The sequence below is a fragment of the Callithrix jacchus genome, chromosome 2 (assembly GCF_049354715.1).
Source record: "Callithrix jacchus isolate 240 chromosome 2, calJac240_pri, whole genome shotgun sequence".
Classification (NCBI taxonomy): domain Eukaryota; kingdom Metazoa; phylum Chordata; class Mammalia; order Primates; family Cebidae; genus Callithrix; species Callithrix jacchus.
The window spans coordinates 49841165-49865951 of record NC_133503.1 but is presented as its reverse complement, the minus strand read 5'-3'; the positions used below and the strand labels follow the sequence as shown (position 1 = coordinate 49865951).

The following is a 24787-nucleotide window of genomic DNA, read 5'->3' as shown; positions in this document are numbered from 1 at the left end:
CAGAGCCAGAACTAGAACCCAGAGGCGCTGACTCCCAACCCAGTCCTCTCTACCTCCCAGCTGTCCCTTTTCCTCAGGGTATCAAAAGGAAAGAGAGGGAGTCCAGGGGAAATCAGTGACCTGAGCCATAAGCAAGGGGACTGCAGGGACTCAGGAGCACATGGCCACCTAGCCAGGCTTCTGCCCTGACAAAGATCAGCCATCAGTGGGTGGTATATGGGGAAAGCTGAGAGCCACAGGACTTCTTCTGAGGCATGTGGCCTTGGTGACTCAGGGACTGACGAAGACACCATCATCGATATCATCACACACCGCAGCAACGCCCAGCGGCAGCAGATCCGGCAGACCTTCAAGTCCCACTTTGGCCGGGTAAGGACCTCCTCCTGGGCTCTGGGTGCCACATGCATACACCTCGCCTGATTGAGCTCAGCCTGTCACTATCGGTTCTGCACAGTTGGGCAGTGGGACCCTTTGTGGTCTTGTGATCTCAGAGGGTCTCCAGCACTGGGTTTGGGCAGACATATCTTTCCATTCCCCCAGTTCCTTATGATGGGCAACACGTGTGTGAGATGGCTCAGTGGACTCAGAAGCTCAACATGGGGCCAAGATCAGGACTATGGTTGTTTCAGCGTGCTTTGGGCATCTTTCAGTTCCTCTGCACAGAGAAACCTGGCTTCCAGGCCCCAGCTGAGTGTCAGTGATTATTGCACATTGGTGGCATCTGGCTTAGGCTGACACGTTTCCCCCTGGGTGGAAACTGTCCTTCAGCACTGCTCCCTTCCCCTTCCTGTCTCCTGCATCAGGGAGAGTGGGTCTTCCCCCTGGTTGGCTTTTCCCTACCCTCTTTGGCTTCATCTAAATAATAAGTGCAACACAAGCAAAGACAGACACAAACTCCCATGATTCCTCATATAGAACCCCTGTTTTCTCTTTCCATGTCTCCTCCCTGTCCCGGGTCATGTGTGGGCCGGTGCTAATGTTGGCATGGCCGTGGCTTTGCCCTTTGCAGGACTTAATGGCTGACCTGAAATCTGAGATCTCTGGAGACCTGGCAAGGCTGATTCTGGGGCTCATGATGCCACCAGCCCATTATGATGCCAAGCAGTTGAAGAAGGCCATGGAGGTATAGTGTGGCACTAGAGGGATGGGGTCCAGTGTCTGTGGGTGCTGGTAGGGACACAGGTGATTCTCATAAGCCCAGGTAGATTAGCCGTAACTTCTTGGTAGAACTCCTCCCATACCCAGTTCAAACTGGCATAAACACAAAAGGAGATATTGGCTCCTACACCTGAAAACTACAGGACTAGATCTGAGTCCAGAGACTCAGATGATGTTCTGTGGACTCTTGGCTCACCCCTGTCTTGGCTCTGCTGTCCTCTCTTGTGACTTCACTTTCAGGCGCCTTTCTCCCCATGGTAGAAGGGTGGCTTATGTCCATCCCACCAGCTAGCAACTCCAGCAGAGAGAGTTCCTTCTTCCCAGGAGTTCTAACAAGAGTCTTGGCATTTACTCTAAGTTGATTCCGTTTGAGTCACATGCCCACTGCTGTCAGAAGGGTCTTGTGGGGCCACTGGAGGAAGTAGGGTGGGTCTCGAAGGAAAGCAGCAGCAGTTGGAGTCTGTCCTCCAGCCCAGCCTTGCCACTCACTCACTGTGTGACTGGGCCATTTCTTACACTTCCCAAGCCTGTGTGCCTCCTTCTGGGAAATGGAAACAGTCACCTCTGCCCTTCAAACTAGGACAGGTCAATCAAGGTCACAGGTATGAAGGGCATTGTTACCTCTGAAGACCTGACCCTACATTTAACAAGAAAGCATTATGTCCTGGCCCAGAAGTTGCTAGAACTGCTTGGCTTCCCAAGGTACTAATTGTACTAGTGGCTACTATTTATGAAAAGCATATGGTAACTGTCCCAAGCAAAATACATTAGTTCAATTAGTTGCCTCCTCAAGCCACAAGGCAAGGCTCTTATTTTGTTCCCATTTTACAGATGAGGAAACTGAGACTTGGGGGTTAAGTTGCTTGGTCAAGGTCATAGAGCTATGAAATAGCAAAGCCGAAGTTCAGTCCAGTCTATCTGAGTCTAGAGCCTGTCTTGACAACCTCAATAAACCAGTTAGTGCTTTTGGCCCCTTAAGCATTAAGAAGAAGGCAGCAATCAGGAGCTAGAGGACCCTATAAAACAATTGCCTAGGCTAAGAAGATTGAGATGATTGTTTTTTAAAAATACTAAGCAAAAAAGCAAATGATCTAAAGACATGGGGTTCAGAAATAGAAGAGATCAATGAGCTAACCCAACTCAATCCTTTCCATTTTTCAAGTTTACAGGTGGGAAACAGAGAGTCTCAGAGAGTCAGTGAATTAGAGGGAGGCTAGGGATAGACCCTAGGTCTCGGAACTTTCTTGATTTCCTCACCACACACATGCTTCTCACAATGAAACGATGGAAGATGTCAATCAGGGTGAATGTCCTAGGATCTGAGAAGGTGGAACACTAGGCGGTAACCTCCATGAGGACAGAGAACAGGCTTGCCTCTTGCCTTTTGTGTATGTGTGTGGTTATAGCCCCAGCCCCTTGCACAGTGGCTAGTATGTAATAGATGTCCTAACAAGTATTTAAGTGAGTGAACTAAATTCATTGACTCATGCAATCAATCAATCAATCTTGCCTGCCTTCTCTCCTCCCTGATAGTCTCCCCACTTCCCTGTGTGCAGATCTTTGCATAACAGGCCCCCAGCCTGCCTTAGTCCAGGGCGTGTAATATCTCAGTTTACAAATCACTCCTCAAATCCAAGTATCAACAAGTGTAAGCCAGACATGGTGGTTCATGCCTATATTCCTAAAACTTTGGGCTTGAGTCCAGGAGTCCTAGACCAGCTTCAGCAATATGGTGAAACCCTGTCTCTACAAAAATTACAAAACTTAGCCAGGCACAGTGGCATGCTCCTGTGGCCCCAGCTACTTGGAAGGCTGAAGTAGGAGGATCACCTGACTCTGGGAGGTTGAGGCTATGGTGAGCTGTAATCATGCCACTGCACTCCAGCCTGTGTGACAGAGCAAGACTCTGTCTCAAAAGGGAAAAAAAATGTAGCATTTTATCTTAAGCACAAAACTTTTTTTCTCCTAACAAAATAATACATGTTCACTGTGAAGACTTGGGGAAATATAGCTAGAGCAAAAAAGAAGAAAATAGCAATTATCTGTGATCCTTCACTCACCCAGAGACCACAACCACTAGTTAACACTGGGAGGCATGCACATGTCCTTCTGTTCTCTCTCTTTTTTTTTGAGATGGAGTCTCACTCTGTCGCCCAGGCTGGAGTGCAGTGGCGCGATCTCGGCTCACTGCAGCCTCCACCTTCCAGGTTCAAGTGATTCTCCTGCCTCAGCCTCCCAAATAGCTAGGACTACAGGCACACACCACAACATCCAGCAAAATTTTTGTATTTTTAGTAGAGACGGGATTTCACCATGTTAGTCAAGCTGGTCTCCATCTCCTGACCTTGTGATCTGCCTACCTTGGCCTCCCAAAGTGCTGGGATTACAGGGGTGAAACACTATGCCCAGCCTTCTGTTCTTGATAAATACTTACATGTAAATATTTCTATTCAGATGTTCATGTGTATATGTGGTGTTATACACACATGCCTATATATCTTTTCTTTTGCGGGGGAAGGAAGGCAAAGCAGTTCCCATGGGAGGGTCTGGGAATCCTGAAAGGCTAGCACAGTCAGCCTTGATTTTGCCAAGGTCTCAGGCCCGGGGGCCATGACTGGAGGTGAGGAGAAAATTCAGGAAGGCTTGGCCTGAGCTTTAGCCATCCCAGCCCCATGGTCCTGTGCACAGGAGGTCAGAACTATGGCTGAGATCGTCTTTGTCTTGACATTCTAGGGAGCTGGCACAGATGAAAAGGCTCTTATTGAAATCCTGGCCACTCGGACCAATGCCGAAATCCAGGCCATCAATGAGGCCTATAAGGAGGGTAAGTTTGGGAGGCCTGGGCCCAGATGCCGAGAGGAGAAGAGCCAGGCCTGCCAGCTTCCAGCTCCAGCCCACAGCTCTGCCCACAGCTCTGGCCTGTTTCCTCTCCCTCAGTCCCTGAGGATTTGATAAGCCCCTTGGGTGTGCCCATCCCGTGTCTGGGGAAAGAGGTGTCCAGAAGAGCAAAGGCCTGGAGGTAGAAGACGGCTTGGCTGGCAGTGGGAAGAGAGAGCATTCCAGCCTGCTGAAGAGAGGGAGGGTGACTTTCAGGGTGTGTAGTTCATGCAGTTCTACGGGGCGCCACAGCCAGAAAGGCCCCAAGCTTGGTTGCATGCTATGCTATTGCTATCCAGAAATTCTTAATTTTTTAGCAAGTAGCTCCATATTTTTATTCTGAAGAATTTTGAGTACTGGTCAAAAACGTTTAAATTGGCTAGATGTGGTGGCGCACACCTGTAATCCCAGCACTTTGGGAGGCTGAGGCAGGTGGATTGCTTGAGCCTAAGAGTTTGAGACCAGCCTGGGCAACATGGCAAAACACCATCTCTACAAAAAATACAAAAATTGGCTGGCACAGTGGCTCACCCCTGTAATACTGGCAGTTTGGGAGGCTGAGTCAGGGGGGTCACTTGAGGTCAGGAGTTTGAGACCAACTTGGCTAACATGGTGAGACCCCATCTCTATTAAAAATACAAAAATTAGGCCGGGCGCGGTGGCTCACGCCTGTAATCCCAACACTTTGGGAGGCCAAGGTGGGTGGATCGCGAGGTCAAGATATCAAGACCATCCTGGTCAACATGGTGAAACCCCGTCTCTACTAAAAATACAAAAAAAATTTAGCTGGGCATGGTGGCGCGTGCCTGTAATCCCAGCTCCTCAGGAGGCTGAGGCAGGAGAATTGACTGAACCCAGGAGGCGGAGGTTGCTGTGAGCCGAGATTGCGCCATTGCACTCCAGCCTGGGTAACAAGAGCGAAACTCGGTCTCAAAAAAAAAAAAATACAAAAATTAGCCAGGTGTGGTGGGATACGCCTATACCCCCAGCTACTGAGGAGGGTGAGGCAGGAGGATGGCTTGAACCTGGGAAGCAGAGGTTGCAGTGAGCCAAGAGCATCCTACTGCACTCTAACCTGGATGACAGAACAAGACTGTCTCAAAAAAAAAATTAGCAAAGTGTGGTGGCATGTGCCTATAGTCCTAGCTACTCAGGAGGCTGAGGTGGGAGGATCACCTGAGCCCAAGGAGGTCAAGGCTGCAGTGAACCTTGATCATGCCAAATGCACTGCAGCCTGGCTGACAGAGTGAGACCCTGTCTAAAAAAAAAAAAAAAAAAAAGCTTAAACTTTTTCTCTTATAAGCAGCTTTAAAACGGTAGAATTTTGAGTACAAGAGTAAGATAGTCAGAGCTCTGCTTTTGGGTCTAGCAACTGCCGTGCAGGAGAAAATGACAACAGGGAGGTGACTTAAGAGCCTATTAAATATTAAAGGCAAGGTGCAATGAGGACAGAGGGGAGGGGATGGAGAGGAGGTGATGGGTTGATGGGAATGCCCATTGTCTTACCAAATCAGCAGGAGGATGGCAGGATGCCCCCAAGGGCCAGTTACAAACCCCTTCCTTCCCACCTCCTCCTGCCAATACTGCCCTGGCTCAAGCCTGCGTTTCCCAGACCTTTCTCCCTCCAACCAAATTCTTCTTGGCCAGCAGCTACCCACACCCCCTTTCTCTATCTCAGACTATCACAAGTCCCTGGAGGATGCTATTAGCTCAGACACATCCGGCCACTTCAAGAGGATCCTCATTTCTCTGGCCACGGTGAGTGAATTCATGGGCCCAGGTCTGCTTGCCCATCTGAGTGGAGGGTACAGAGGAGTTAGAAGTGCACTCCTAATGGAGAGGAGGTGTCTCCCCACTTGTCTCCTTAGAGTCCCACCACCTACCCCTGCTGTTGACTTGTCAAAGCTGGCTTGGTGCCACCTTCTCCAGACAGTCCTCTCGGGTGGCCTTTGGCCTGGCTTTTTGGGCCCTCAGCTCACAGGACAGAGCCATGTGGGTGACCCTCTCCTGTGATGTTACCTGGGAACTTCTGTAAATTCCTGTAACCCAAATGGCAGGCCCTCATGCACGGCTACCAAAAGCTTACTGTGTGCCAGGCATTGGTGCCAAGTGCCTTGCACACATTCTCAGTTAGTAACCACGACAGCTTACCCTATAAGCAGGATTTTTGTCCTGGTATAACCAATGAGGAAGAGCATTCAGAGAGGTGAAATGACTGAGCAGGGTGTGTGGTGGTGCAGAGACAGAGATGGGTCAATGTTTGGGGACTGACCTTTCTTGCTGCTCCTGCTGCAGGGGAATCGTGAGGAGGGAGGAGAAAACCTGGACCAGGCACGAGAAGATGCCCAGGTAAGACCCACCAGGCCACCCCAGTGAACTCTGCCAGGCATCCCTGAGAAGTAGCTCCAGCTTGCGCATGTCTACGCCAGGCCCTGTCTGCGAGTGTAGAAGGCTTCTGGCAGGGGTGTGGTTGGTTTGATTGTAGAATTTAGGTTTAGGAGTGTGGTGCTGGTATTACTGGCATTTTCTAGGTAGATAGCAAGACCCTCAGAGCTGGCAGGGACCTGCAGATTGCCCAGGTCAAACCCCTCAAGTTAGTGGGAAAATGGAGGCCCAGAAAGGGCAAATGGCTTCTAAAAGTCACACAGCAAATCAGTGGCCCCAGTAGAATTGACCATAGAGAGCTGGCCTGGGAACTTGCTGAGAAGGAGGCCTAACAGTTTATTATCAGTAAAATGGAACAGAGATTCGAGGGAGTGTCCTGGGACTAGAAAGTAAGTTCCTCAAGGGCTGGAATCTTCATTTTGTTTGCTGGTATATCCAAAGTAACACACGGTCAATACTCCATAAATATCTGTTGAATGAATATCAGGGAATAGGGTTCTCTAGGATTCTCTTGGCTGCTCTGCTTCTGCCCCATTCCTGGGCCTAGTGAGCTTGAGGTCTGGAAATGGCTTCTTTCAGAGGTTGGACAACCCCAAATTCACTTTCCCTGAGGGTTCCTGTGTCTGGGTAGTCCCTACTGAGGCCAGTGCATTGTCCCCCACTGACCTGCACCTTGATCCCAACACCCAGAAACCTGACCCAGGTCCAGATCTCCATCTTTTCTGCCTGCCTCATCCTCCCACCCCCAAAAACTGTGTCCGGGGACTTGGGGCACAGACACCAAAGACTGTGAATCCAGCCCCCTTATTTTATAGTTGGTGAGTTGAAAAGTGCACGGATGGATTGAGAGTCGGTGAACCAACTTCTCTGTTCCCAGGTCCCATAACAGAAGTGTGGTATGTTACAACAGCATCTGAGCTAGAAAAATCCTTAGCTGGAACCTGACAGTTACAGAACTATAATTATAATTATTAGAATGCATACTATATATTGAGCACAATACCAAGATTATTCTATACTTTTTAATGTTCCTCCTTTTTACTAGAAGAAAATGAAGCTCCTCAACCTATTCAAACATATAGTTTCTTAGTGGTGGTGGTTTGATTTGAACTCAAGCTTGCCTGACTCCAGAGTCTATGCTTAATTCCACTTACAGTAATATCCTCCAATATTGCCCTGGCTCAAGCCTGAATTTCCCAGACCTCCCTCCCCAGAACCAAATCCTTCTTGGTCAGCACTACCCACACCCCCTTTCTCTGTCACAGTCTATCACAATCCCTGGAGGACGCTCTGAGGTCAGACACATCCGGCCACTTCAGTTAAGGTCCCCTGCAGCTTCCAAATCAAGTAGCTGTTGTTGTCCAGTTGTCCAAACCTTGCTTTGGAATATGGCTGTCAAAAGCTGCAGGGTTACAATGAAATGTATGGCCTTTCAGCTACACTGTGGGTAGCTTCCCTAGCACATGGATGGGGGCTAGGCTGAGAACCCAGCCAGACACTGGGGTGACTTGCTGAGGCCACATTTCATTCACTCAGTCAACAGATGTTTATTAAGTATTACTGTGAACAGCCTCATGTGCTGCTGAGAGTTTAAAAAAACAATCTCAAGTCTCACCCCAAATCCATTCTCCACCCTGAAATTGATCTTCCAGGGAATGCTTTTGCTTGGTGCCTGGTTTGCCAATGAGGCTGTGCTTCCAATTGCCTCTAACAGGGGGCAGTGGTGGGCCTTGCTGACAGCTGCTTTGCAAAAGGAGAGAAGTGGAGAGAGAGAACCCCGGGGTGGAAATAGCCAAGGAACCCTGAGCGAGATCCCTGCCCAACTCGGCTGCTTCTCCAGGTTTAGGATGCTAGACCTAAGCTCATTTTCTTATAACTAGCAGTACGTTCATTTATAGAAACTAGAAAATAAAGAGAAGCCAAAAGAGTCCATAACGTAATAGTAATCTAGTTGTTTCTCTATGTATATATAAAAATGTATTCTTCATTTCTGACAGTTAAAAATTAATACTACGTAAATATTGTTGCATTTAAAAGTCAACAATATCATTTAGTGGCAATATACTGTTCCATATCTGAATCTATCATGTTATTTAACAAGCCTTCTTCCTAGTAGCAAACTCTTTTATCACATTCATGATTTTCTTTCTTAGAAAGAATTTCCAGAGGTGAAATGGAAATGTGGGAGCAAAATGTATATAAAAATTAAGGGCATTTGATAGGGCAGAGTCAAGTTTCCCCTTAGATAATGGCACACGAGTTTGTATTTGCCTGTTTTACACTGCCTCCCTGCGCTCTCTCACTCTGGGCGTCCAGAACACCCTCAAGCTCTTAGAAGTCTGGGTGTGTTATTAACCAGTTGAACATGTGTCCAGTTTCCACCTGTGGCCCCACAGTAATTGTTAATAGCTTCCCCTTTCACTCTGTCTTCCAAGTTGAGCAATGCATTATAAATAACTAATTATTATAGACCCACCATGAAATGAAGAAGCGTGGTCATTTTTAGATAATCTATACTCAGACTTCTAAAACTATAATAGCTTTCTGGAAACAGAATTCATCTACCATACTATTGACAAGCTTTATTGAGACAGAATTCTTCTACAATACCATTCACCCATTTGAAGTATACAATTCAGTGGTTTTCACAGACTTGATGCAACCATCACCACAAACAGTTTTAGAACATTTCATCACCCTCAAAAGAAACTCCGTACACATTAGCTATCACTCTTCATTTCCTCCTAACCCCCCAGCCCTGTAATCTCCTGTCTGTCTCTCCAGATGTGCCTCTTCACAATACCTCACGTAAACGGAGTGATATAATAGAGTGGCCTTTCAGACTGGCTTCTTCACTTAAGGAAACACTAGCTTAAAACACTACATTAAACATTTAACAGTGTTTTCAAGGGTCATCCGTGCTGTAGCATGTTGGTACTCCCTTTTCGTTGCCAAACAACATTCTATTATTCATTCATCAGGCTGGCGTGCAATTATGCAATTATCCAATTTGGCTCACTGCAACCTCTGCCTCCCGCGTTCAAGCGATTCTCCTGTCTCCTCCTGAGTAGCCGGGATTACAGGTGCCCACTACCACACCCAGCTAATTTTTTTGTATTTTTAGTAGAGACGGGGTTTCATCACATTGGCCAGGCTGGTCTCAAACTCCTGCCCTCTGGTGATCCACTCGCCTCAGCCTCCCAAAGTGCTGGGATTACAGGTGTGAACCACTGCACCTGGCCAATCATTTTAAAGTATACAGTTCAGTGGCATTAAGTACATTCACATTATTGGGCAGCCATCACCAGCAGCCATCTCCAAAACTGTTTTCATTGTGCAAAACCGAAACTCTGGACCCATTCAATTGTCACTCTCCATTCTCCCTTTCCCCAGCCCTAGCAACCACCATTCTTTCTATCTCTGTGAATGTGACTACTCTCAGGACTTCATGTAAGTGGAATTATACAGTATTTACGCTTTTATGACTGGCTTATTTTACCTAGTATGATGTCCTCAGGGTTCCACTAGGTTTTTGTGTTGTTTGAGACAGGGTCTCACTCTGTCACCCAGGTTGGAGTGCAGTGGCGCCATCTGGCTTACTGTAACCTCCGCCTTCTGGGCTCAAGCTATCTTCCCACCTCAATCGCCCAAGCAGCCAGGATTACAGGCATGTGCCCACCATGCTCAACTAATTTTTTGATAGAGCCAGGGTTTCTCCATGTTGTCCAGGCTGGTGGTCTCATTGGCTCAAGCGATCCTCCCACCTTTGCCTCCCAAAGTTCTGCGATTATAGATGTGAGCTACTGCGCCTGGCATAGCTTGTTTTTAATAGAGAAAAATATTTTAAAAACCAGAAGCAGCCCATAATCCTAGTAGCCCTGATAACTCTTATTCAACATTTAAATTTAAAATGAAATAATATATTTGCATATTTAAGAAATAAAATTTCAGGAAAAATTTAAAAAAAAAACAAAACTTTCCTGCATAGTCCCTCCTCAAAGTGTCTTGACAGTTTCTTTTCTTTTTTTTTTTTTTTTTTTTTTTTTTTGGAGACGGAGTTTCGCTCTTGTTACCCAGGCTGGAGTGCAATGGCATGATCTCGGCTCACTGCAACCTCCGCCTCCTGGGTTCAGGCAATTCTCCTGCCTCAGCCTCCTGAGTAGCTGGGATTACAGGCAGGCACCACCATGCCCAGCTAATTTTCTGCATTTTTAGTAGAGACGGGGTTTCACCATGTTGAACAGGATGGTCTCGATCTCTTGACCTCGTGATCCACCCGCCTCGGCCTCCCAAAGTGCTGGGATTACAGGCTTGAGCCATGGCCTGACAGTTTCTTAAGTACTCACGGTGGCTCATGCCTGTAATCCCAGCACTTTGGGAGGCCGAGGCGGGTGGATCACGAGGTCAAGAGATCGAGACCATCCTGTTCAACATGGTGAAACCCCGTCTCTACTAAAAATGCAGAAAATTAGCTGGGCATGGTGGTGCCTGCCTGTAATCCCAGCTACTCAGGAGGCTGAGGCAGGAGAATTGCCTGAACCCAGGAGGCGGAGGTTGCAGTGAGCCGAGATCATGCCATTGCACTCCAGCCTGGGTAACAAGAGCGAAACTCCGTCTCCAAAAAAAAAAAAAAAAAAGAGAAAGTGAGTGAGTGGTTTTTTTTTTTTTAATCTAGATAAAAGAAACACTTTACACATTCAAGAAACATTTACACAAGAAAATAAACATTTACGCATAAAATATGCTATATTTTACTTCTTCACTTAATTTAAATGGAAACTCTCCTTATCAGCATTGTAGATCAATCTCATTCTTTGTAAGAATGGCCTGGATTGTCTCCATTGATTGGATAAGCCAAAGCCTGTTTAACAAGTCTACCTCAGGACAGTTTACAGTATTTTTCTATTTCGAAAAATGCTGACTGTCACCGGGGCTCAAGCCTGTAATTCCAACACTTTGGGAGGCCGAGGTGGCAGATCACCTACGGTCAGGAGTTCAAGACCAGCCTTGCCAACACAGTGAAATCCCATCTCTACTAAAAGTACAAAAAAAAAAATTAACCGGGCATGGTGGCATGTGCCTGTAATCTCAGCTACTCAGGAGGCTGAGGCAGGAGAATCACTTGAACCCAGGAGGCAGAGGTTGCAGTGAGCCAAGATCATGCCACTGCACTCCAGCCTGGGCAGCAGAGTTAGACTCTGTCTCAAAAAAAAAGAAAGAAAGAAAAATGCTGTAGTGGGCCGGATGTGGTGGCTCACACCTGTAATCTCCACTTTGGGAGGCCAAGGCAGGAGGATCGCTTGAGGCTAGACTGGATAACAAAGTGAGACCCCCTTCTCTACAAAAATTTTTAAAAATTGTGCCAGGTGCAGTAGCTCACGCCTGTAATCCCAACACTTTGGGAGGTCAAGGCGGGTGGATCATGAGGTCAGGAATTCAAGATCAGCCTGGTCATCATAGTGAAACCTCATCTCTACTAAAAATACAAAAATTAGCCAGGTATGCAGCATGCACCTGTAATCCCAGCTACTTAGGAGGCTGAGATAGGAGAATCACTTGAACCCAGGAGGAGTAGGTTGCAGTGAGCAGAGACCGCCATTACCCCCTAGTCTGGGTGACAGAGTGAGATTCTATCTCAAAAAGCAACAACAACAAAAAATAGCTGGGTGTGGTGGCACACACCTATAGTCCCAGCTACTCAGGAGACTGAGGCAGGAGGATTGCTTGAGCCCAGGAGGTCAAGGTTGCAGTGGACGGTGATTGTGCCACCGTACTCCAGCCTGGGTGATAGAGCAAGACCCTGTCTCCAAAAAGAAAAAAGAATCCTGCAGTGAACAGTCTTGTGTTACATCATGGAAGTCTATCTGTAAGTCCAATCCCTAGCAATATCATTGCTTGATCAAATGGCATGTGCATTTTAACTTTTAATGGACATTGCCAATTATATAATGAAAAGAAGAGGAAGGTTTCCCGAGCCTAGGCTATAGTGAAGTTTATTAAGAGTTCAGTCTATCCAATAGAATAAAGTCAGCAGTTTCTAGGGAAAAGGCAAAAGTGATACTCAGCCTAGGTACACAAGCCTGGGTATTTTGCTCCCAGGCTTTCCAAGTCACAGCTATTTGCCTAACAAAATAGCGTCCTAACCACAGAATTCTGCGCTCTGCATAGTGCAGCAATTAAAAGTAACCCTTGTAAAATGACTTTCCCATCACTGTTTGCTGTGTGCCCCCAGGCAGGTCAGCTCCCCTCCAGGCCGCCCCCGCCTTTCCATCTGTAACTTGAAGGCTAAAATGACTTGTCTCTTTACATATAGCCTTGCAATTCTGAATATGCTGAATGGTGTGAAGAGCTCTGCACTGCTCACATTTGCATGAGGAAGAGGCAGGGATTATTTCTCTCCACTTTCAGAACCAGAAACAGAGGTCTGGAATCTGCTCTAGGTTATGGGGTGCAAAGGGCAGAACTCCCTGTTTCTGTGTCTTTCTCTTATCCCTCAGGTAAACACGTTTTTAGTTATTGCCAGGCCTAGCGCCATTCTGAGCTCCAGCCCAAAAAGTCATGGGAAGGTATTTTTCTCTTATCCCTGCCCCCCTTCCCATCACATCCCGAGTTCTCTTGGGACTTCTGCCACTCCCAGCCAGGCCCCTTACCCTGCACCCCAGGGCCCCAGCACCAGCCTCCCCAGCCTCCCCAGCCTTGTCTGATTCTTGCCTCCCTTCTCTCCCTCCTCTCTCCCCTCCCTGCTCTCAGGTGGCTGCTGAGATCTTGGTGAGTGTCTGTTCTTCATTTGGGTTTTAAGGACCTCTGAGTAAAGTCTGCCTTTACTGGGCCAAGCGGGGCAGAATCGAGTAGTGATTTGGGAACTTGCTGTGTGGCTTCTCTCTCTCCCCTTCAGGGCCCCTTCAGGACCCTCCTGGGTAAAAGATAGGCCAGGCAAGTGTTTCCCAAACTTCAGCTAATCATCTCTGGCATGATTTGTGCTATGTAACCACCAGCTATTAATACTTACCTTTAAATTAACTCACTTCTAAACCTAAAATGAGTTAAGGGGAATTTAATATCAGTATAAATAGAACTAGTAGCTGGCTAGAAAACAAGTGTGGAAACACTAATATGCAGTGTGTTTGGGTATATTTGCCCTTGACCCCGCTTGGGGAAACACTGGCCAGGCCATCTTCCCTGCACCTGACCGCATAGGCACTTCCCAGAGAGGCTTGCAGAGTTTGAGGGATGGAAGGGGAACTCCCAGTCAGGACGCTCAGTGCCTGTGCGGCTCCTCCCAGGAGCCCCGGTCCTATGGCCCCGAGGCTAGGATGGAAGTACCTAGTGCTAAGCCCATCTGTGTCAGTTCACAGAGTCCCTGGGAACTGGAGAGGGGAATGCAGAAACCATCGTGCTTGCCGATGGAAGGGGGACCAGTCTTGGCCCCCTTCGATGGCTGGGTGAGCCCAGCTTCCAACTGCCCTCAGCCCAGGCAAAGACATGAACGTGAATAATAACTAAGGCTTTCTCATGTTCGGGGCTCTACAGGAAATAGCAGACACACCCAGCGGAGACAAAACTTCCTTGGAGACACGTTTCATGACCATCCTGTGCACCCGGAGCTATCCCCACCTCCGGAGAGGTGAGGCCTGACCTCCTTCCTTCCCAGCTCAGCAGGAAGATACCAGAATCTGATGAGAACCTCTCAGCCCTCTGTGGCAAGAGGAGCCAGTTGCCCACCCACCTCCTCCTTAACCCAGCAGTAGCATATCATGGGTGATGGGGACTCTGGAGCCCTGGGTTCTAGTCCTGGCTCTACCTCTTACACCTCACCTTCCTTCTCCTCCTTACGGAAGCAGGTGTGATGCCTGGGATTAGGGATAGCAACTAGATTTTACCTCGAATTCCAACTTTGATGGATTGGTAGTAACTGCCTATAATGCTGTATTGAGAAGGATTCTGGGGCCCCATGTCATGATTCACTGGTGATGCCTGCCGGGAGCAAGGCAGCGAGAGGTGGCAGCCACCCAAGACCCACAATGACATCTTTGAAGCACAGGCTGCCTCATGGCAGGGCACACCCCTATGCAGTGACCCTGGTGCTTGGTGATCACAAAGTGCCCTGTGCACTGAGACATTTACATTTTAACATGCATTTGTCTGGCACTTCTCAGTATTTAAGCTGCTTTAGCATAGTGGCTAAAAGAATGGACTTGGGCACTGGACTGCCTCGATTTCAGTCCCCCACTCAAGAGCCAGGTGACCTCAGGCAAGTTACCAAATCTCTGCGCCTGAGTTTCCTTATGTAGGAATTGGGGTTTTAGTTCTACCTCACATGATTGTTATGAAGATACAAAAAACACAACACACTTAAGCATTGGCACAATGCCTGACTCAGTGTATATGCTTCCTAAGTGTTACCATCGTGTCTGCATCCCAAGCTGACACCAGAAAGACGGGGTCCAAAAAGGGGAGGGATCACCCAAAGTCCCTCAGTGAGCTGGGGCAGAATCATGACTAGGACCCCTGCTCCTTTTACTACCCCAGCCTGGGTTCCCAGAACTTGGCCAAGACTCTGAGGCCATTGCCAGGCATGGGGACTGACTTGGGACAGATTTGGCTCTGAGCCCACAGCATCCTTGATGTCACAGCTTCTCTATCAAGATAATCTTGCCCAATGCATTTAGGCCTGGGCTGTGGCCATATCTGCTGCCCTTCCCCTTTCTCAGGCATAGCCTGTGGGAGGTGCTGGGTGGGGCCAAGAAGGGGTGATCCTCCCCCTCCTGCACTGAAGCTCACCCCCACCTCTGGGGCTTCTCTTGTGGCCAGTCTTCCAGGAGTTCATCAAGATGACCAACTATGATGTGGAGCACACCATCAAGAAGGAGATGTCTGGGGATGTCAGGGACACATTCGTGGCCATTGGTAACTGGCAGGGACTAAGGGAAGGGCTGGGAGCACTGGTAACTTGACCAGATTCTCTGGAAGAATACAACCCTGGCAGCCTCCTAAGCTAATATTGGAAAGTAAACACTGACACAGTTCGCCTCCAGGGGTGCTGCCAAATGTGTGATTGTTGGGGAGTGTCATGAGGTCTATTCCAGGCTGCAGGACAGGGTGAGAAAATAGCTGTTGCTGGGGAGGGACCAGGAAGGCTAGGGCAGGCAGGGGAGGGGGCACACCATGCTGCACAACCAGGTGTGTACACCCACACACCACACACACACCGTACACACACCTCTAACATACACAAGATGCATACTGTACGTACACACATGTTCATGTGACACACACTTATACAGAAAACACGGTACATATGCACATGACCGCTGCACACCACACACACATTATGCATATGCATACATGACACCCCCAAGACACTACACCTACACACACACACCACTCACACACTATGCACACATGACCCATGCACACCACATATAAACACCATACATGCACACACATACAAGACATATGCTTGCTTGATGCACATGACACACACACACTAACCTCCTCTTAGTACCTGACTTTTTGGTTATTCTTATATAATTTGAGTTCTTGACTTTAAAGTTTTTCCCTTTTGGATATCAATTTCACTGTGTATAAATGTGGATGAGTAGATATGGGTTAGGGCTCAAGTTGTTCTTCTCGTTAATATTCATTATTAGTGGTGTCTTGTTTCATTTACTGTAAAACGCATTGCATCAATACACTTTCAAAAAATCTTACTGGGCCAGGCACAGTGGCTCACACCTGTAATCCCAGCACTTTGGGAGGCTGTAGTGGGCAGATCGCCTGAGGTCAGGAGTTCAAGACCAGCCTGACCAACTTGGAGAAACCCCGTCTCTACTAAAAATACAAAAATTAGCTGTGCATGCCTGTAATCGCAGTTACTTGGGAGGCTGAGGCAGGGGAATCACTTGAACCTGGGAGGTGGGGGTTGTCATGAGCCAAGATCACACCATCGCACTCCAGCCTGGGCAACAAGAGTGAGACTCTGTCTCAAAAAACAAAACAAAAATCTTACTAAGAGGTGTCAGTGCAAGATTTTCACATAATTGCCATCAATTATAAAACACATCTTGATTTCAGAGACACTAAAATGTGGGGGAAAGTTGTTTTAGACTGGGTGAAGCAGAGGTGGTGGTAGTGGTGTTACTTAGTGTGTGATGGGCCTTTACCACCCGGGAGCAATGTCTAGAAAGCAGGATAGCCTAAAGGGTAAAAGCATGGAATCCAGGTTGAATCCCTGGATGTTCTTGGGCAGGTCATAAAACCTCTGTGTCTCAACTTCCTCCTTTGTAAAATGGAGATAACAATAGTGCCCAGCCCAAAGGGTGGATTTTGTGAGACTGAAATGAGTTAATTATACATAAAGCACTTGGAATGGTGCCGGCACCATTCCAAGTGCTTTATGTATAATTAACTCATGTAATACGCACTGGGCAAGGGTTGGCTTTTACTGTTTCCCACCAAGCCTTGTGCAGAGTTAGCTGCACACAGGTTTAGTTGCATTCTCACCAGGTGCTCTGACCAGCTTACTTTACAAAGAGGACACCGAGTTCAGAGAGGTTTGTAGAAGTAGAACCAGGACTCAAACCAGAGGCTGCCTGCGCCCAAAGCTCATATTCTTAACACCAGAATGATTAGCCTTTGGAGACACTTTCAGATTCCTACGATCCTCGTATATTTCCCTCTTCCCTTTCTCCTCCCACCTTGAACAGGCATACACGTGCAAACACACACCACAACACACCATTTCACACCCCTCCGCCCCAAGGCAGGCATCAGGGTCCCCTGTGGCAGATGGACAGGCTCAGTTTTTAGGAAGGCTTGTTGGGTTGGTTACAGAGGAGAGAAGTTTCTGCCTATAGGGTCCAGCCCTATAGGATCAAGTGAGTCCCTCCCCGCTGATGTGGAAACGAGAAATTAGAAATACACGACACAGAGATAGAGAAAACAGAGTTTGTGCCCAGGGGTCCACTGCTACCCAAAGCATGGAGACCAGCAGTGGCCCCGAGGGCCTGGACACTGACTTTTATTGAGTACAAAACAAGGGGAAGGGCAGGTAGGATGAGGTCGTGGTGGTCAGTGATAGGGTCAGGTAAATCACATGTCTTGGAGATAGGGGCCCCAAGACTTTGAAGAAGGTGAGGCAAGGAGAAAACCTAAGGCATCAGCACTTTTTTCATACTTGTCAAAAATAGCAAGATCACTATGATTTATGTTACTATTACTAATTCTTATCTTCTAAGAAAAAGAGGAACCAAGTGCAGAAGTGGAACATGAAAGTAGCCATGGAACGTGCCCGCTGAAGCACAGCAGCACAGATACAATTAAGCCCCCGGATGTCGGTGGGCTTCCCTAACAGCCATCAGGCCTGCTGCAAAAGCTTGGAGAAGCAGAGTTTTCTCCTAACTCGCCCGAGGAAGGAGGCGGCTCAGCCATTTTGGACGTCTCCTTCCCTAGCTGGCTAAACAGCGGGCACTTTCACAGCACTGACACTGTCACACAACTGAGGCGTCCCCCAGCAGCCCTTATGCAAGAGTGACAGAGGACTTACTTAGAGCATCTTGTACGTCTTAGGGTCACCTCTTTTCCAATGCCACTTCAGTCCCATACTTCTTGACCTGAGACTTACTAGTAAGATTAAAGATTACATGATTATATAGATATATATTTTTGTGATTACATATGAATAGCTATGTGATTATATATGATTTTATATAGGAATAACTATGTAACTATATCTCTAATTTATTTCTAATTCTGTGTTTATATGAGAACATGCTAAGGCTTCGGTCCTTTGCCTTGGCTCTTACAGGGTTCCCCCCAATATCTGCCCAGTGTGCTTCTTAGCCAGATTGATGAAGCCCTGGGTCTGAAGTCAGGGGAGGCATCCCAGAAGTGGTGTCATGACTAGGGATGTGGACATCAAGTACAGACTTGCAGGATGGGATTTGATTTAGAGAGATAATGTAGTGAAGGGCAGATAGGAAATACATCTTCAGGAAGGACAGAGGGACACAGGAATTTGCAGTTTGTTTTGGGAATGGGGGAGCAAGGGCCATGTGGTAGCAAAGGAGGCCAGGGGCTTTGGTGTTCCAGCCAAGCAGCTGGGGATTTGTTTGGGAGGTAGGAGGGAAATAGGTAAGGAGCTGGAGGTGGGAGATGTCTGATGTGATCTTTCCCACAGGGTTCCTGAGCCTGTTGCACAAGAGTCCCTTGCTTGACTCTGGGGTATGCAACTCCAGCCTCTTGCCATCTGTTCTCATTGTATCTAGAGTCATTCCAGCATTCCAGCTCTAGTACTGGTGTCTGGTTCCTCCACAGGCTGGAGTGCAATGGTGCAATCTCGGCTCACTGCAAATTCTGCCTCCTGGGTTCAAGCAATTCTCCTGCCTCAGCCTCCCAAGTAGCTGGGACTATGGGCATTAGTGGCGCCACCACGCCCAGCTAATTTTTGTATTTTTAGTAGAGACACAGTTTCACCATATTGGCCAGGATGGTCTCAAACTCGACCTGCCTGCCTTGGCCCCCCAAAGTGCTGGGATTATAGGTGTGAGCCACCCTCACACGGGCTCTGGAGCCTTGCAGTCAAGCAGCTGCGAAGGGCTAGAGAACTCTAAGCCTTGAGATAGGGCGGGGTTGGTGAAACCAGGCAGGCATTATCTGGGGTCAGGGTAGGGAACAGGGGCTGCCAATGCTGCAAGATTGTTCAGGCCCTGGGGCAACACTCAGCCCCAGGGATTTCCTTACATTTTACCAATGGACGGTCATTCTTTGGAGCAGTATTTCTCTAAATAGTAACTCTCAAACACTAGGCTGCACCAGAGAAAGGTGGTGCGGGACTTTCAGTGCTATTAGGTTGGTGCAAAAGTCATTGCAGTTTTGCCATTGAAAGTGATGGCAAAAATTGCAATGACTTTTGCACCAATGTAATAAAACCTGGAATGTCCCAGGCAAACTAGGACAAGTTGGTCACTTCACCTCCAGTTTCAGATTCAGCATATCTGGGGTGAGGCACAAGAATCTGCTTTTCTTCCAAGTTTTCAAGCGACGCTAATGTTGTTGGTCCAGAAACCACACTTTGAGAACCACTGCTCAAAATCTTTCTAGAATCTGAATCTTTAGGGTGGAGCCTAAACCCTGAGTTTTAAAGAAGCTTCTTGGGGTGATTTCAGAATGCTTAAAAGTTTGAGGTCCCATGCCGTGGGTTCATGAGGAGTAATTTACCTTTGAATCCCCTCCTAACCTTGGTCAGCCGTAAGCCCCTTAGAAGAAAGAAAGTTGCAACCAAGTAAGAGCCAGACCTAGGGATGAGCCAGAGGAGGAAGCAGGGGAGGAGGAGTGAAGGGGCCTGAGCATGACCCTGCGATTGACAGTGATCTGCAGACCCATGCAGGGATAGATGAGGTGGGGAGATGGGGGCCAGTCCAATGCCTCAGCTCACAGCCTCTCACCACGTTCCCCGAATCTCTCTGCTCTTCCTATCAGTTCAAAGTGTCAAGAACAAGCCTCTCTTCTTTGCCGACAAACTTTACAAATCCATGAAGGTAAGAAAACATGCTCTCGTTTCTTTCCCTTCAAGCACTGACATACACACACCAACAGATGTACACCATCCCCCAGATCGGGACTCCTGTTCGCTGTTTCCTCTCATTTGACATTTATCTGCACCCGTCCTTGTCTGGCTCTAGGATGGTATTTCCCAGTTGGGAGTGATTTCCCCCACCATCATGCCCACCAGAGGATATCTGGCAATATCCGGACACATTTTTGGTCATCACAACTTGGAGAGTGTTGCCACCAGCATCTGGTGGGGAGAGAGCAGGGATGCTGCTGAACATCCTCAGTGCACAAGACAAGCTTGTGCAACAAGGAATTATCCAGCCCGAAAAGCCAAGGCTGAGAAATGCACTCAGGGGCCTCAAGGCTGGGTAGGACCCAGTCTCTGCCCTCTCAGAGCTCATAATCTATCAGGTGACACAGGATCTCCTATGACAAATAGTCGTCAAAGGTCACAAGCATGCCCCTCCCTTCTGGAAGAGCCCAGGCCACGCTGGCCACCCTGTCAGCCACTGGAGTCTTCACTGCTGACAGCCTGCACAGGCAGGAGGGTAGGAAGGAACCTGAGACCCTCAGCCTACAGTCTCCAAATGTGACAACCGGTCTTTAAGTCCTCACTGTGTGTTAAGCCTGTGCCAAGGGCTTCATCTCTCTGACCACATTTGACCCTTGTGACAGTCCTGTGACGTTGTGGTAGCATCCTCATTTGATAGAGGAGGAAACTGAGGCCTAGGCAAGGTAAAGCATAGCCCACATTTACATAGCTCCTAAGAGACAGAGCTGGGACTCGAACCTAGCTCTGATTCCTAGGCTGGTGCTCATAGCTCCCTGGGGGCAGAGGTAGCTCTGGCTGCCCATTACATTCCATGCCCTGTGCCTGCTCCTTGGGCACTGTATTAGTTTCCTAGGGTGCTGTAACAAATTCCACGAATTGAGAGACAGCAGAAATTTATTCTCTCATGGTCCCGGAGGCCAAAAGTCCAAAATCAAGGTCTCGCCTGGGTTGGTTCCTTCTGGAGGCTCTGGGGAAGAAAATTTCCCCTGCCTCTCCTAGCTTCTGATGGTTGCCAGAAGTCATTGGTGTTTCTGGCTGTGAATGCATCTCTCCAGTCTCTGTCTCTGTCCTCACCTGGTTCCTTTGCTGTGGGTATGTCTTATAAAGACATACACCCTCCCTTCTTATAAAGATATTGGTTATTTGTTTAGGCTTCAATCTAATTCAGTATGACTTCATCTTAACTGATTACATGTGCAAAGACCTTATTTCCAAATTACATCATGTTCTGAGGTTCCAGGTGGACATGAGTTTTGGAAGGGACACTATTCAACCCATATACACCTTTTTTGCCTGTCAGTCTGGCCAGTCCTGGGCACAGGGGAATTTTGGTCAGGACTATTTGCAGAAGAGAGGCAGAACATCTGCTCTGTTTTTTGGAGGGAACAAGGGAGAGAGGCAGATGGACGCCACTTGTTTCTTGCCTGATTGGGCTCTGTCTCTCCTCCCGCCCTTGTCTCCTTCCTGCCTGGCTCCACCAGGGTGCTGGCACTGATGAGAAGACTCTCACCAGGATCATGGTCTCCCGCAGTGAGATCGACCTGCTCAATATCCGGCGGGAATTCATTGAGAAATACGACAAGTCTCTCCACCAAGCCATTGAGGTAAGGGGAGGGGCTACAGGTTAGTGGGAAGGGGGTGAGTGTCAAATCCCTAATGTAAGATTAGAAGTCTTTATTCCCATGGACTTTTTCCCAGTGGGCTACTGCTTAGAACAGCCAGGATATTGAAATGAAAGGCGGTCTGTTGCCTTGTTTATACCAAAATCAATTCCAGAAGAATTAAAGGTTTATGATTAAAGATTTCCAAATAAAAAGTCCATTTTTTACTTTTTTCAAAGCAATGTCATGGAAGTATAATTTCCATATCATGGCCAGGCACAGTGGCTCACACCTGTAATCACAGCATGTTGGGAGGCCAAAGCAAGTAGATCACCTGAGGTCAGGAGTTCGAGTCCAGCGTGGCCAACATGGTGAAACCTTGTCTCTACTGAAAATACAAAAATCAGCCAGGTGTGGTGCCCTGTAATCCCAGCTACTCAGGAGGCTGAGGCAGGAGAATCACTTGAACCCGGGACACAGAGGTTGCAGTGAGCTGAGATCATGCCGCTGCACTCCAGCCTGGGTGACAAACAAACAAAAAACTTACATATCCTAAAATCTACCTGTTTAAAGGGTACAATTCAACAGTTTTGAATAAATTTACTGAGTGTGCCACCATCCCCATAATGCAGCCAGTTTACAAACACTTCTGTGATCCCACTAAGCTCTCTCATATCTGTTTATCTAGTTCCATCCCCAGCCATAAGCAACCAGCAAGCTACTTTGTGTCTCTGTAGATTTGCCTTGTCTGAATATTTCATATAAATGGAATCACCTAATATGTGACCTTTTGTGTCTGACTTTTTTTTTTTTTAAGGCAGAGTCTTGCTCTGTTGCCCAGGCTGGAGTGCAGTGGTGCCATCTCATCTCAATGCAACCTCCACCTCCTGGGTCCAAGCAAGTCTCCTCCTGGCTTTAAGCTGGGCGTAGTGATGTTATGTCTGTAGTTCTAGCTCCTCGGGAGGAGGAGCTCATCACTTCACCCAGCTTATTTTTGTATTTTTAGTAGAGACAGGGTTTCACCGTGTTGACCAGGCTGGTTGCTAGCTCCTGACTTCAAGTTATCCACCTGCCTTAGCCTCCCAAAGTGCCAGGACTACAGAGGTGAGCCACTGCTCCCAGCTGTGTCTGACTTTTTTGACATATGGAGCTTACATTTTTGGTCTCTGAGATCAGGCAGAATCTTAAAGTTTGATGCTTGGCCCTACTTGGCTAACAAGACTATGGGCATCTCACAGGCTGTCTCTTGCAGACTTAGTAGGAATGTAAGTAAATTGTTAGCACATTTTGATACTATATTATGTTTTAAAATCATATATCAGAAAATACAAGAACAGACAAAATCCCAGAAACCGTGTCTCATAACAATGATAGGAGTCCCTCAGAAAGGAGAGCCTGTGAGTCAGGAAGTCTGGCCTCCCCAGTCTGACCGTGTGCCAGACCACTGTGATGTGTGGTGAGCATGATGGTGTTCACACCCATTTCAGCAATGGCCTGGCAGTCAGTGCTCAATATTGTTTGTTCGAATAAGGAATCACCTGACACAATATGCCAAGGGCTGTGGAGGAGGGTATCAGCAGAGTGCCAGGGAACCAAGGGAGGCAGGAGTTTACTCTGCCTCAGAGGAGAGGGCCCCGCTGGCAGACAGGATTGGGGGTGCACAGGGGCATGCTGGACAGCAGAGTGGCAGGTGGAGAGAGGACTGAGGTGCTCCTGGGGGAAAGGAACAGGCGAAGCTGCAGAGCTCTGCACAGGTCAGATCCCAAAGGGCCTTGAAGCCAGGCCAAGAGCTTGCACATCTTCCTGGGGATAAACAGAAGGGGTGTGGTCACATTTATGTGTTGGGTAGATCCTTCTGACCTACATGTGGCAGCTGTGCTGGCCATGGAGAGAAGCCAAGGGAGATGTCCAGACAGATGGGCATTTGGGAGGAGGGGGCATTGAGGCTGGAAGGATTGTTTTCACTCACTCTGCTCTCTGCCTGTGCCAGGGCGACACCTCCGGAGACTTCCTGAAGGCCTTGCTGGCTCTCTGTGGTGGGGAGGACTAGGGCCACAGCTTTGAGGGACATCTCTGCCAAGAAATGGTCATCAGCACCAGCTGCCACGGCCAAGCCCGATTGTTCCAGCTCCAGAGACTAAGGAAGGGATAGGGGTTGGGGGAGGGGTTGGGGTTGGTCTCTTGCCTACAATGGAGCTTAGGAAAGGCTCCACTCCCACGGGCCATCAAGGGCCCAGCACGGCTGAGCAGCTGAAAAACAGTACCCATAGATCCTGTCCACCTCTATTCCCCTCTGACTCCGCAGCCTTTCTCAGCTTCCTCCCCCGCTACAGCCTCTGCCCTGGTTTGGACTATGTCAGATCCAAAAATATCCTGAACCTCTGTGTGTAAAATGAGTAGTGTCTGTACTTTGAATGATGGGGTTGGTGGCAGGTGCCAGTTGAATGTGTTGGGCAGGGGGGCGGGAGGAGCAGTAAACGTGCTGGGGCTAACTGAGAAATCTCCCCATCCATTTCACCACCCATCTCCATCCAGGCCACACTAGAGCACTGGACCAGGAATTGGGAGACCTGGGTTCAAATCTGCATCTGCCATATACTTGCTTTCTGACCTTGGGCCAGCCCCTTTTCCTCTCTGAGCCTCTATCTTCTTATCTACAATGAGAGAGTTAGACAAAAAAATTATTGGCTTCCCTTCTAACATTAACATCCTAAAGTGTGTATCTGATCCATTCCCTTGACACTTTTTATCTCTAAAGAAGAAATAAAGAGACACACAAACACATAAACATATTTCCAGTGAAGGCCTCTGTCTTCTACTTAGACGGGCAGCCTGGATCTTCCTCATTAGAGCTTGAGGTGGTCAAGTCTGTCCAGGAGCGAGTTATGTCTTCAAATCCTTGCAAGGCGTTTCCTGGGCAGCACACAGGAGAATCTGAGTTTGCAGCAAGCCTGAGAAGGCTGGTCCTCCTCCCGTTTCACTGCCTGGACATTTCTGTATGCTTTTCATCCATTTCAAGCAAGCCCAGACTTCTTCCTCTTTTGAACTAGGCAAGGGCGCCCGATGCGATCTCCATCTGGAGAGCTGCATGGAACGTTTCCTTCATGAAAGTCACTGATAAGCAAGTAGGAGCAACTGCAGTTCCTCTGCCTTCTCTTCC

At 48.1% G+C, this 24787-nt stretch overlaps 1 protein-coding gene across 2 annotated transcripts in view; it reads left to right on the top strand.

Moving 5' to 3' along the window:
* The window catches only part of ANXA6 (annexin A6), a 60323-nt gene extending 36303 nt beyond the window's left edge, over positions 1-24020 (top strand). The window contains exons 16-26 of one of the 2 annotated variants that reach the window (XM_035288783.3): positions 275-369; positions 1010-1123; positions 3892-3982; positions 5714-5793; positions 6331-6384; positions 13171-13188; positions 13951-14044; positions 15232-15327; positions 19900-19958; positions 21508-21630; positions 23618-24020. In XM_035288783.3, the coding sequence (XP_035144674.1) occupies positions 275-369; positions 1010-1123; positions 3892-3982; positions 5714-5793; positions 6331-6384; positions 13171-13188; positions 13951-14044; positions 15232-15327; positions 19900-19958; positions 21508-21630; positions 23618-23677 (884 nt within the window). In that variant the 3' untranslated portion in view covers positions 23678-24020. The remainder of the gene's footprint in view (positions 1-274; positions 370-1009; positions 1124-3891; positions 3983-5713; positions 5794-6330; positions 6385-13170; positions 13189-13950; positions 14045-15231; positions 15328-19899; positions 19959-21507; positions 21631-23617) is intronic. The other variant, XM_035288788.3, reaches the window with a different exon arrangement.
* The last annotated feature ends 767 nt before the right edge of the window (positions 24021-24787 follow it).